The sequence below is a fragment of the Pristiophorus japonicus genome, chromosome 1 (genome assembly GCF_044704955.1).
Source record: "Pristiophorus japonicus isolate sPriJap1 chromosome 1, sPriJap1.hap1, whole genome shotgun sequence".
Lineage (NCBI taxonomy): Eukaryota > Metazoa > Chordata > Chondrichthyes > Pristiophoridae > Pristiophorus > Pristiophorus japonicus.
In genome coordinates this window covers 204,050,517-204,064,213 of record NC_091977.1, presented here as the reverse complement: position 1 = coordinate 204,064,213, position 13,697 = coordinate 204,050,517, and the positions used below count along the sequence as shown (strand labels likewise).

General features: G+C 48.8%; 1 protein-coding gene across 2 annotated transcripts in view; it reads right to left on the bottom strand.

Annotated features, from left to right (window-relative positions):
• The window catches only part of ak3 (adenylate kinase 3), a 40,051-nt gene that overhangs the window by 11,965 nt on the left and 14,389 nt on the right, over positions 1–13,697 (bottom strand). For both annotated transcript variants that reach the window (XR_011593987.1, XM_070886261.1), the window contains exons 2-3: positions 9,201–9,320; positions 428–600 (exon numbers count right to left, since the gene is read on the bottom strand). Coding sequence is in view for 1 of the 2 variants with exons in the window: in XM_070886261.1 (XP_070742362.1) it covers positions 428–600; positions 9,201–9,320 (293 nt within the window). In the remaining variant the exon portion in view is untranslated. The remainder of the gene's footprint in view (positions 1–427; positions 601–9,200; positions 9,321–13,697) is intronic.

The window sequence follows — 13,697 nt, the reverse complement described above, 5'->3', positions numbered from 1 at the left end:
ACCTTACTGTTTGTGGGAGCTTGCTGTGTGCAAACTGGCTGCCACATTTCTTAGATTACAACAGTGACTACACTTCAAAAGTATTTGGGATATGAAAGGCGCTATATAAATGCAAGTCTTTCTTTCCGCCTCCTTGAGATAACTGCTAATATTCTATGAGCCTTTTACATCACTTTTTGTGCCTGTCCACTAGTTTTTAGTGACTTCTGTCCATTAAAGGGAGTACAATCCAAAGACAACAACATTAAATACTATACTTCCACTGAATAAACAGAATTGAAAAAAATGTTTTACTGACATGCAAAACAAGTACATTGTCAGCTAACAGGTGGTAGATGAAAACAACACCGAATTTTCTGTGAATACATTTTTAGCTTTCAAATGCGTTAACGAAGCCTACTCATGGTTTCAACACTGGATACTTAACTGTTACTTTTGGAGGATTAAAGTCAGTATTGTACACTCTGCCGCTGCTTGGGTGGATCCAGCGAGATGTCAGTCGTTCTTTGATCGTCTCAAAGGGGACATTCAAGTTAATTACAGTGTCTGGTTGGTAAACTTTATGCAGTTCCTCTGCCTGTGGGACTGTCCTGGGAAACCCTTTCAAATCAAAAGAAGAAATAAAAATGCAGTAAATCAAACTAAACTTGGTGAAAGTTTACCAAGGCATCTTAAAGATACATAGGTTTTCCTGCCTGGTGTTTAAAGAAATTTGAATTTACTAAGACACAAAAAAATACACCAGTATCACACTCACGTGCAAACCATTTACTGTGTGCAAATTAGCTGCCGGGTTTCAGGATGGATTTCCTAAACCATGTTATCCACAAAGCATGGCTCAACTTCATGCTCGTCAGTTATTTAACCAACTACTAGAGGCACTACTGGCGCGAATACATGACCTCATCTCTCTCATCTGGAGGGAGGAGAATATGCCAGGAGATCTCAGAGATGCAGTGATCTTGACCATCTTTAAAAAAGGGGACAAGTCTGACTGCGGCAACTACAGAGGAATGTCCCTGCTATCAACCACTGGGAAAGTCGTTGCTAGAGTCCTCCTCAATCGTCTTCTCCCCGTGGCCGAGGAGCTCCTCCCGGAGTCGCAGTGTGGATTTCGTCCCCTCCGGGGCACAACGGACATAATTTTTGCAGCACGACAGCTGCAGGAAAAATGCAAGGAGCAGCACCAGTCCTTATACATGGCCTTCTTCGACCTTACAAAGGCCTTTAACACTGTCAACCACGAGGGTCAATGGAGCGTCCTCCTCCGTTTCGGATGCCCCCAAAAGTATGTCACCATACTCCGCCTGCTCCACGACGACATGCAGGCCGTGATCCTTACCAACGGATCCATTACAGACCCAATTCAAGTCCGGACCGGGGTCAAGCAAGGCTGCGTCATCGCCTCAACCCTCTTCTCAATCTTCCTCGCTGCCATGCTCCACCTCACAGTTGATAAGCTCCCTGCTGGAGTGGAACTAAACTACATAACCAGGGAGAAGCTGTTCAACCTTCGCCGTCTCCAGGCCAGGTCCAAGACCACTCCAACCTCTGTCCTCGAGCTACAGTACGCAGACGACGCCTGCGTCTGTGCACACACAGAGGCTGAACTCCAGGACATAGTCGACGTATTTACCGAGGCATATGAAAGCATGGGCCTTACGCTAAACATCAGTAAGACAAAGCTCCTACACCAGCCTGTCCTCGCTGCACAGCACTGCCCTCCAAACATCAAGATCTACGGCATGGCCCTGGATAACGTGGACTACTTCCCCTACCTCGGGAGCCTCCTATCAACAAGATCAGGCATTGATGATGAGATCCAACACCGCCTCCAGTGTGCCAGTGCAGCCTTCGGCCGTCTGAGGAAAAGGGGTTTGAAGATCAGTCCCTCAAAACTGTCACCAAGCTTATGGTCTACAGGGCTGTAGTAATACCCGCCCTCCTGTATGGCTCAGAAACGTGGACCATGTACAGTAGACACCTCGAGTCGCTGGAGAAATACCACCAGCGATGTCTCCGCAAGATCCTGCAAATCCCCTGGGAAGACAGACGCACAAACACGAGCATCTTCGTCCAGGCCAACATCCTCAGCATTGAAGCAGTGACCACACTTGATCAGCTCCGCTGGACAGGCCACATAGTCCGCACGCCAGACACGAGACTCCCAAAGCAAGCGCTCTACTCGGAACTTGTCTACGGCAAACGAGCCAAAGGCGGGCAGAGGAAACGTCACAAGGACATACTGACACCTGGAGTCCTTGGCCATAGACCGCCCTAAGTGGAGGAAGTGCATCCGGGAGGGCGCTGAGCTCCTCGAGTATCGTCGCCGAGAGCATGCAGAAATCAAGCGCAGGCAGCGGGAGGAGCATGCGGCAAACCAGGCTCCCTGCCCACCCTTTCCCTCAATGACTATCTGTCCCACCTGTGACAGAAACTGGTTCTCGTATTGGACTGTACAGCCACCTAAGAACTCATGCTAAGAGTGGAAGCAAGTCTTCCTCGATCCCGAGGGACTGCCTATGATGATATCCTCCTTATTTGGGAGGAGGAAACAAGGTCTCCTTGCAATCAAGTTGGCTTCAAGATGACATGTCTGGAATAGAAGCTGTGAATGAAGTTACCCCACTGTGGCAAGCCCAGTAACCCAGAATCTCTGAGCCAGATGAGTTTTCAATGATCTAGAGTATGGTCGATGTCATCCTGGGAACAGAGATTGCTCGCGCCCAGGTACCCTGCAAGCAAATGTCCGAAGGGACCGATATTATTAGCTGAACAAGCAGCAGGAAGCTTACAAATGCTCTGTGATGGTAGGTAAAGTAGATCCAGCTTGGAGGATCCCTCAGCCATTGTTCTGCACAACTGTGCTTAAGTTTTAAAAACTTAGGAACAGGAATAGGCCAGTCAGCCCCACAAGCCTACTCTGTCATTCAATTAGATCATGGCCTCAGTGACCTTTTGCAGGGAGGGGTGGGGGGGCAAGGGCGGCAAGGGTTCCATATTTCTACTACCTTTTGTGTAAAAAAGTGTTTCCTCATTTCAATCCTGAATGGCTGAGCTCTAATTTTAAGATTGTGCCCCCTTATTCCTGATACCCCCACCAGAGGCAGTAGTTTCTCTTTATGTACCCTAATAAATCCTTTTAACATTTTCAACACCTCAGTTTACCCCTTGATCTTCTATACTCTCTCGAATTCAATGAATATTGTGTACATTTCATATTGGGTGGAGATTTTGGTGGCTTGATGTGGAGATTCAGACATGGTGATGGGTTTCCTCATACGTCAAGATAACCAGCTGACCAAAATTTTAAAAAAAATCTTCAATAGGGACAAGAATTCCTGGTTCAGTTCTTCATCTCTAATCCAAGGGCGCACAGTGGGCAGCTATCGAGTTTCTACTCATGGCTGAAACCAATGGCCCAGATTTTCCTGGGGACTTGCAGCAGCAACAAAAATCAACAACAACTTGTATTTATATAGCACAATTAATGTAGTAAAATGTCCCAAGGTGCTTCACAGGAGTGTTATAAAACAAGAGAGGTGGAGAGAGTTAGGGAGGGAATTCCAGAGCTTAGGGCCTAGGCAGCTGAAGACACGGCCATCAATGATGGAGTGATTAAAATCAGGGATGCTCAAGAGGTCAGACTTAGAGGTGCACAGATATTTCGGAGGGTTGTGGAGCTGGAGGAGATTACAGAGATAGGGAGAAGTGAAGTCATGGAGGGATTTGAAAACAAGGATTCGAATTTTTAAATCAAGGCATTGCTTACCCAAGAGTCAATGTAGGTCAGTGAGCACAGGGGTGATGGGTGAATGGGACTTGGTGCAAGTTAGGACACAGGCAGCTGAGCTTTGGATGACCTCAAGTTTATGAATGTGGGAGGCCGGCCAGAAGTGCGTTGGAATAGTCTAGAGGTAACAATGGCATGGATGAGGATAGTGCACCATTGCAGAGGGCACATCAATGGTGTAGGGACCCTCAAACGGTGCAAAAGAGGAAATTATGGAGTAATTGACTTACGCCATTAATTATGGCGCTCCATGGACCTTTAAGCCTTGACTAAAACAAATGGTAATCATAGCTCCGCCTCCATTAAAATCAATGGTGAACATGATTTTCCTGCATTAAGCCGTAGTCACTTAGAGCTCAATTTTCCCCGTTCATTTGCGGCGTTATTTTGGGCGTATTTATTTTTTTCCAAAGATTCCCCCTGCGATCTGCGCTGGCGTAACTGACTTAGTTACGATTTTTCTAGGCCAGTTTTTTTTTTAAACGTCATAGTTCCCTCATGTCTGCGCCAGATTTTATTATGTTTCACAGTTTGCCCAACATTTTGTTCTCTTGGGTCGCGTATCTGGCCACTCCCGAAAAACCTGCTCGTGAGTTAAGAAAACCAGCACACATTCACAAATCTGCGCTGATGATGCCATTGTTTTTAAATCGAAATTTCAGAGGCAGTCAAGAACACTGTCAAAATCAATAATAAAGTTCAATGTGTTTTTTTAAAAACCTGTCAACGTAGAAGTTCTCATTTTTTAAACTCACTCACACGCCACCATCAAACGTCTTGAAGCAGGGCTGGAGGGTCGTAGGTTTGGCCGATAGAATCGGCCCGTGCCCGGACTCGGCTACAAAACAAGCCGTGGTGGGGGGGAGGGAGGAAGGAGAGAGAGCGAGAGCCCGATTGGAGGCCTTGGAGCCTGGGGAGGGAGAGAGAAGTCACAAGACTCTAATTAGTAAAGGGCCGGGGTGGGGGAAAGAGAGAGGGGGAAGAGAGAGAGAAAGGAGGGGGAGAGAAAGAGAGAAGTCACAAGACCTTTGGGTGTGGTCCATCCATACAGACCTGGAGAGATACAACTGTGAACCTGTGCTGCCTGCTTTCCTGTCGTTTTGAGCTTCTTTCAAAGGTTAAATTTAAGTATGCGAGCAATACTGACAATACCATACCTTGTGCGAGCTTTCTGCATCATGGTGCTACGTAGGAGACAATTGATTTGACTTCATTGCATCAGGAACATCAGAGCCCATAGGGTGCTGGGCAGGAGGCCTTACCCACCTTGGGTATATCAAGACAGGCGTTCGTACCTCCCCCTGAGTGATGCAGACAGTGTCAGAAGGTTGCGTTTTCGCAAAGAAGTTGTAAATGAGATCTGTGAGTTGGTCAAAGCAGACCTGCAACCTAGAAGCATCAGGAGGACTGCTTTGTCAGTTGAAGTGAAGGTTACAGCTACACTTTCATTCTATGCCTCCAGATCGTTTCAAGCTATAACTGGAGATGTGTGCACCATCTCTCAACATGCAACACATGTCTCCATTCGCCAGGTCACAGCTGCACTGTACACGCGTAGGAATGACTTTATAAAGTTCCCCATGATCGCCCAAGCAATCCATGACAGGGCTATGGGCTTCTCCAGGATTGCTGGCTTCCCAAAAGGTACAGGGCTGCATTGATTGTATCCACATTGCCTTGCGAGCACCTTTGAAGGATTCCGAGATGTACAGGAACAGAAAAGGCTTCCACTCCATTAATGAACAACTCGTGTGTGACGACATGCATTATATCATGTCAGTCCATGCAAGATACCCTGGCAGCACCCATGATGCATTCATCCTACGCGACAGCATTATGTCTGCCATGTTTCAGCAGCAGCCAGAAGGGCAAAGTTGGCTACTGGGAGACAAAGGATACGGTCTCGCCACCTGGCTTATGACGCCCCTATCCGTAACCCGGACGGAAGCTGACCGTCAATACAACATGTCGCACATTGCGACGCATAGCATCATTGAGAGGACCACTGGTATATTGAAACAGCGTTTCCGATGCCTGGACCATTCCGAAGGCTACTTGCTGTACTCCCGAGATTTTTGGTCAGTTCACTGTTCTGTGCTGCATGCTGCATAACTTAGCCATCATGAGGCAACAGCAGCTGGTAGTGGAAGACCCACCTGCGGTGAGAGTGGCTGATGATAATGATGTGGAAGATGCAGGTGACGAGGAGTTGTAGGAGGGGGAGGAGGACGACAACAAGGATGTGGAAACCATGCAAGTGCCTGAGGCCGGAGCACGACGGGCCATCGTGCTCTTTTAACAATTGTTCGAGCCTTGCGCCAGCAGCTCATCTGTGAATGCTTTATAGATGCCCGAGGGCTCAGCGGCAACTATTCCACATGGACATGTTTACTGTTTCGAGCTGTGCTGTAGTGTTGTGTTGATGGAACATGATTCTGTTTTAATGTAAAATATATTTTATTCAAAAGTTTACAATGTACTTAACTTAAATAAAATTATTCTTGTATCAAACTTTACTTTAAGATCACTTATAAATTTACCTAACTTACAAAAAACTTTTAATTGGAGAACAGTTACAACAGTAACAATAACAACAACAGCAGCAGCAAAGAAAGGCTGCATCCATCTCTCCTCCCCCTTATTCTAAGACCGCCCGCTGCGCTCAGTCTTGGACACTCCACCACCCCTGCCCGCAGGCGTTGGCGCAGTGTTTCTGGGCTTGATACCAAGCTTATTCTTTCTAACATCTCGGGTACTGAGCACCTCTTGAGAGTGGCGGTGTCAGGCAGCAAGTTGGAGGGCCCGGCTGTTGTGGGGATTGGAGTTGATTCTGTCAATGGACACGGGGTCTGGGTGTGTTCCCTTATTGCAGCAGCTAACTCACACATGCCGTCCCTCATGCGCCCTGACAGTGTCTCAACGACCTGCAACATTCCCTCCCTCATGGTCAGTGACGTGGTTTGCACTACCTCTGACATTCCCTCCCTCATGGCCACTATTCCCTCACCGATGGTCCCGGATATCGTTCCCATTTCTTGTGTCATTGCTGTTACTTTTGCTGACAGTTCTGCTACCTCATCACTCACCCCATTGATGGCATCCAGGAGTGATCCAGTAAGGTCAATGCGCTCCGCACTCAATGACATCATCTGAACCACATCTGTTAGATCCTGCACCTCAGAAGAGCGCGGTCGGGCTCTCCTTCCCCTCCTCCCCACGGGTGTGCCTCGCAACACTGGGACCTGCAGCTTGGGACGTTGGGGCCCTGGGTGTGCCTCGCTGCACCATACCACTGGGACCTGCAGCCTCGGAAGGTGTGAAACCATGGAATGTCCCACCAACACTCAAACCACTAGTCACAGAAGGGGCTGTCACCTCCTTGAGCAGCATCTCCTCCAAAGTCAGTACAACAGTGGGAGCTTCATCCAGCTCCATCCCCTCGGCCTCATCCCCATGTTCTTGGTCTGGAGGGTTGGATTGGAAGATGTTCTCCTCTTCAGGCTCGTCCACGTCTGAATCATCTTCAGGGTTGGCCTCAAGTTCTGCAAAAGATAATAGAACAGTCAAATGGTTAGCAGCAGAGGAGGGGGCAGGATGGATGACATGAGTAGGCTCACACATCGCAGGCCAGGCAGCAGGCTGATTTGAAGGCCCACGATGAATTTGCAGGACTGACCCTCTCCCTCGAGTGTGGGCCCAACTTGTGCAGTACTGATTGCTTTTCTCCAGGCAGGACCCATCAAAGCAGCGACCTTCTCTTCCAAGAGTGTCAGTGGGTGCAGATTTGCCGGGCCTCCTCCTGTTCAAGTTCTTTCCCTTTTATTATGTGCCACCTTGCTCTGCAAAGATGAAAATGCAACTTTTTAGAGAGGGTGTCTTTCTGCTGGGTGGGACATACATAGTTGGTCACATTTACAATTGCAATTCCATTGAATAAATTAAAATATTACTTACACTAACTACTTGACCAAGGTCCTGCCATTTCTTTTTACACTGGCTTCCACTGGTCACCACTGCGCAGTAATCTTCTGCAACTTGGTTCCAATGTTTCTTCATTTCTTTGGGTGGAACTTTCATGTGACCTCTGCTGGTATCCAGCTCCTGCCATCTGGTCTCAATCACAGTAACTAGTGCCTCCACTTCTTCCTGTAAGAAATTCTTGGTCCTTGCACTGCGTTGCATCTTGTACTGCTCCAACTATGATTTTCCCAATGCTCACACAGCACTCCTTCTCACGCACACAACTGGCTCTTTAAAAATGGCCCATTGCCAAAAGGGAGCTGTACTGAGCATGCACGTCCATTGGAAAGACGTCAAAAACGTAACTTTTTTTTCCGCACATGCGCAGAAGGTGTGGTTTCATTTTTTGGCACAGACAGCAGGCTCCAGCCCCCGAGGTGACTGGACACGCTGCGCGGCACCAAATTCGAATTATACATCGGGGAAACTTTGGCAAAATATTTCTGCCGCATTTCTGGCCTAGAAAAACAGGCGTAACTCTGGCAATATGCCAGAAAACAGGCTTATGGAAAATTGAGCCCTTAGGCTTAAAAATAATAGCGCTGGTAAGCACGTGGTGGATTGGCAGCAGCACGAGTTATTGCTGAGAGATCAGTCAGCATGAAAGAGTTGGCCTGAGCTGGATTGTTCAGCTCCTGGAGAGCCTGATCCCTAGCCAAATGCTGCCTTTGGGGAGATGTTAAATCATACAGTAACTTCGCTCACAGTTTATCACTAAAATCAGATGCCAGAGTTTAAAAATTTGAATAATTAAATTAAAAAGAATCATGACACCCTTGCCAGCATCTCTGATTCCCTCCAGGAACATCATCAATATCCTTCCCAGGTACCGTTATTTTACAATGGATGGATTCCTCTTCAGGGATGTGTTCAAACTTCCCAAAGAGGGAGCGGCTGGTGGGAGAGGCCGAGTACTTCCAGCTCAGATGAACAAATGCATTCGGCAAATCGCTGCAATAAATTGTCCACTTCGCCGCCATTCTTGCTGCAGCATATTCTAATTAGAAAGGCAGGGAATTTATCAATGAGATCAGCAGGCTGGACGGCTAAACTAACGGTGGTGTACGTTATCAATCTTACTGTTGTAGGGAAATCTGGGCCACTATCTCAATATGTACTGAAGATATAATCTCGGGTCTTTCAGATCTGTAAGACTCAATTCAATGTCTTAACTAGGAGAGCCATGGGAGTAGCTTTTTGTATTTTTCCAAGTGACCAAGCATAATCTCTTTCCATGACTACAACTGTTCAAACCTCAAGGAGAGACTTGATACTTGTGGTCCACTGATAAAAGTTGTGCAATGCAGCAAAATTTCCGAGCATTCTGTGTTTTCCGGTACTAGATGTTTGCATAACGAGCGCAAGTACATAGTGCATGTGTCCTTACCATCCAGCAGCCAGTTGTACTGGTTTATTTTTTTCAGTTCATGCAGTATTATCCGAGTAATCATGTCATCTGGCACCAACTTTCCTTCATCAATAAAGGACTTGGCTTGCAACCCAAACTCTGGAAAACACACCAAATACTGAATTAACATATTATAACCATCCAAAGCCAGAAAACATGTGCTTTACTTTAAAGTTCTATCTCCAGATTTCTCCCCTCATCTCTTGAAAGTGCTGGCCCATGCTGGAATATGGCCCACAGATGCTGCCTGCCCTCTGGCAGTCCAGCTAACTAGCCAATTTTCATTTGTTAGTAGATGAGTTTATAGCCACTTCCCACTTTCCTCCAGTCCGAGTAACTATTTTTAACCCTTACTCTCTGTTTTGTAGCCAGCTTACTATCCGTTCTGCTACTTGTCCCCTGACTCCACAAGCTCTGACCTACTATGAGGTACCTAATCAAAAGCCTTTTGAAAGTCCGTGTATATCACATCCACTGCATTACCCTCGAGTACTCTTTTTTTTTGTTTCTTTAAATAATTTGTCCGCATATGAAACAGTAACTCAACATGGGACTTTTCTGAAAAATTAACACTTTTTGCTCAAAATCATTTAAAAATCACTTGTGTCCAAGTCTTCGTTGTGGGCAAATGACCAAAAAATACCAGCCCATGAAACATCTCTACCTTCCCCCTGCACCCCCCCACCACCCCACCCCCACCAGGTAAACTCCCTGCAAGTGAGCCCAACAGCTCACTCTCTCTTCCATGGCCTCACCCCTCCCTATCTCTAATCTCATCCAGCCTCACAACCCCCACCCCCGAGATGTCTGCACTCCTCTAATTCTGCCCTGTTGAACATCCGATTATAATCGCTCAATCATGGATGGCCGTGCCTTCTGTTGCTTCGGCCCCAAGCTCTGGAACTCCCGGCCTAAACCTTTCCGCATTTCTACCTCGCTTTCCTCCTTCAAGACGCTTCTTAAAACCTACCTCTTTGACCCAAGCTTTGATCACCTGCACTAATTTCTACTTATGTGGCTCAGTGCCAAACTGTTTTATCTCAATACTCCTGTGAAGTCCCTTGGGACGTTTCACTATGTTAAAGGCGCAATATAAATACAAGTTGTTGTTGTAAAAAAAAAAGTTTCCTCATATCGCCTCTGGTTCTTTTGCCAATCTGTGTCCTCTGATTACCAACTCTGTCACTGGAAACAGTTTCTCCTTATTTACTCTATCAAAATCGTTCAAGATTTTGAACACCTCTATCAAAACTCCTCTTAATCTTCTCTGCTCTAAGGAGAACCACCCCAGCTTCTCCACATAATGAAGTCCCTCACCCTGGTACCATTATCTCTTCTGCACCCTCGCTAAGGCTTTAACATCCATCCTAAAGTGTGGTGCCCAGAATTGAACACAATACGTCAGCTGAGGCCTAGCCAGTGGTTTATAAAAGGCTTACCATAACATCCTTGCTTTGTATTCTATGCCTCTATTTATAAAGACAAGGTTCACATGCTTTTCTTAAACAGTCTTCTCAACTTATCCTGCCACCTTCGAAGACTTGCGTACATACACCCCCAGGTCACTCTGTTCCTGCACCGGGGTCACTCTGTTCCTGCACCCCTTAGGTTTGTTTTGCCTCTCCTCATTTTTCCTAACAAAATAGATCACTTCACACTTCTCTGCATTAAATCGTTCATGTGTCTGCCCATTTCACCAACCTAAGTACATCTCGGTTTGCATTGCGCGAGACCAGCACTGGTTTGCCTTGTGGCCTGCCTTGGCAAATTTCAAACACCCATCACCTACGGATCCCATTCTTCATCTAAGCTATGGTCCCTCTGATCCAGCCCAGATCCAGTCGTGTGCCAAGCAGTGTGTCCGTGGGGCAGTGCTGGGCACAGGATCCCCCTGGATTTTGCACCCCTGATCAAGTAGCCAGATTCTTAAATCATCTAAGACTATTTCCAGGACAGAAAGAAAAAATTTGCCTTTATAAACCAACTTTCTTGACCTCAGAATGTTCCAAAGCAGTATACAGCTAGGAAGTACTTTTGAAGTGCAGTCACTGTTGTAATATAGGAAATGTGGCAGCCAATTTGTGCACAGCAAGGTCCCACAAAGAGTAATGAAATAAATCAAGAGATTATCTGTTTTAATGCTGTTAGTTGAGGGATAATTATTGGCCAGGACACCAGGAAAACCCCCTGCTCTTCTTGTAATAGGATCATGTGAGCTTTTACTTCGACCTGAAAGGACAGACAGGGCTTCGGTTTAACATCTCATCCAAAAGACATCACCTCCAACAGTGCAGCACTTCCTCACTACTGCACTGAAGCGCCAGCCTAGATTATGTGCTCAAGTCTCTGGAGTAGTTTTAAACTTAACCTTCTGACTCGGAGGCAAGAGAACTACCACTGAGCCACAGCTGACACTGTACTTTCTAGCCTCATCACTGTGCTGTCTTCGAGCTGGATAATTTTTCCTCTTATAGATGCTGTCCAGATCCTCTCAGTTTCTTAAATTTCTCCCTGTATACTTCAATCATTGAATCATAAATGCTGATACAGCACGCTTCACAATATCACAGTCCATTCTATTAGCAGGATTAACAGGAAAGAATGCCGTGCTTAATGAGGTCATGAGTTAGTTGGCATACATTTTTGACCTACTTTGAGTTACCGGCTAAAATATCTAATACCCCGATAAAACGATCGTTGTCATCCCCTTCTAAAATTTGGAGCACAGTTTGATTTAAACCCAAGTTGCGCAATTACCCTCTCGGCCAAAGGAGAGCAGAAGTCGATAGCAATAGCACAATCTTGCATCCCACCAACCTCAAGCCAGTATTCCCATACTGTCCACAGACAATCCCTTTTTGGGCTCACATTTTCCACGTACAGGGATTTTTCTCCTCCTGCACATTAGCCTTTGACTGTAGACAAGTAATAAGACACCAAGGCCTTTCCATTGCTACCTAAATCAGGGAGGTGTCTATTTGTACTGCCAAAATGGCCAACTTGTCTGGTTGGTCCCCTTGGGAGGATAAGCCACCCCCTGAAGTTTCTCTGGAATGTGTAACTGGAACCACCCAGCCCAAGTTCTGACTGACTTCGCAAATTGTAACTCAGAAGCTACCGAGGATAGATCTCCCCAAAAGCCACCAAGTTCTAGCCGAAGTCCCTTACCCAAGCACATGACCTTACCCAGCCCCCCCCCCCAACCACCGCCCGCCATAGATGGGGCATTGTGTGCGGATTGTTAACAGGTTTATTGAATAGTGACAGTCGTGACTTCTGGATATCATCCACTCCAACGATGTCCCTTGTAACACACACACCGAGATTTTCAAGACATCGGCTTTGGGTGTAAAGGGGGTTGGAAGAACTTGATCAGTCTTCCCAGAGTTCCCTCCCTCCCCTCTGATCTCCCCTCCTCACCCAGCCTCCCCCCACCCAGTCTCTCTCGCGCGCACTCTCAACCCCCGCCCCCCATCCCAGTCTTTCTCCTCCTTTCCCTCCCTCCCCCCCCAGTGGGAGGCTTAGGGCCCAGTCTGAGGCTCGTGGGCTCAGCGGGAGGCTCGGGGGCCGGTCAGGGGCTCGTGGGCTCAGCGAGAGGCTCGGGGGCCGGTCAGAGGCTCGTGGGCTCAGCGAGAGGCTCGGGGGCCGGTCAGAGGCTCGTGGGCTCAGCGAGAGGCTCGGGGGCCGGTCAGAGGTTCGTGGGCTCAGCGAGAGGCTCGGGGGCCGGTCAGAGGCTCGTGGGCTCGGCGAGAGGCTCGGGGGCCGGTCAGAGGCTCGTGGGCTCAGCGAGAGGCTCGGGGGCCGGTCAGAGGCTCGTGGGCTCAGCGAGAGGCTCGGGGGCCGGTCAGAGGCTCGTGGGCTCAGCGAGAGGCTCGGGGGCCGGTCAGAGGCTCGTGGGCTCAGCGAGAGGCTCGGGGGCCGGTCAGAGGCTCGTGGGCTCAGCGAGAGGCTCGGGGGCCGGTCAGAGGCTCGTGGGCTCAGCGAGAGGCTCGGGGGCCGGTCAGAGGCTCGTGGGCTCAGCGAGAGGCTCGGGGGCCGGTCAGAGGCTCGTGGGCTCAGCGAGAGGCTCGGGGGCCGGTCAGAGGCTCGTGGGCTCAGCGAGAGGCTCGGGGGCCGGTCAGAGGCTCGTGGGCTCAGCGAGAGGCTCGGGGGCCGGTCAGAGGCTCGTGGGCTCAGCGAGAGGCTCGGGGCCGGTCAGAGGCTCGTGGGCTCAGCGAGAGGCTCGGGGGCCGGTCAGAGGCTCGTGGGCTCAGCGAGAGGCTCGGGGGCCGGTCAGAGGCTCGTGGGCTCAGCGAGAGGCTCGGGGGCCGGTCAGAGGCTTCGGAGGCTCAGCGGGAGGCTCGGGGGCCGGTCAGAGGCTCGTGGGCTCAGCGGGAGGCTCAGGGCCCAGTAAGAGGCTCGTGGGCTCAGCGGGAGGCTCGGGGGCCGGTCAGAGGCTCGTGGGCTCAGCGAGAGGCTCGGGGGCCGGTCAGAGGC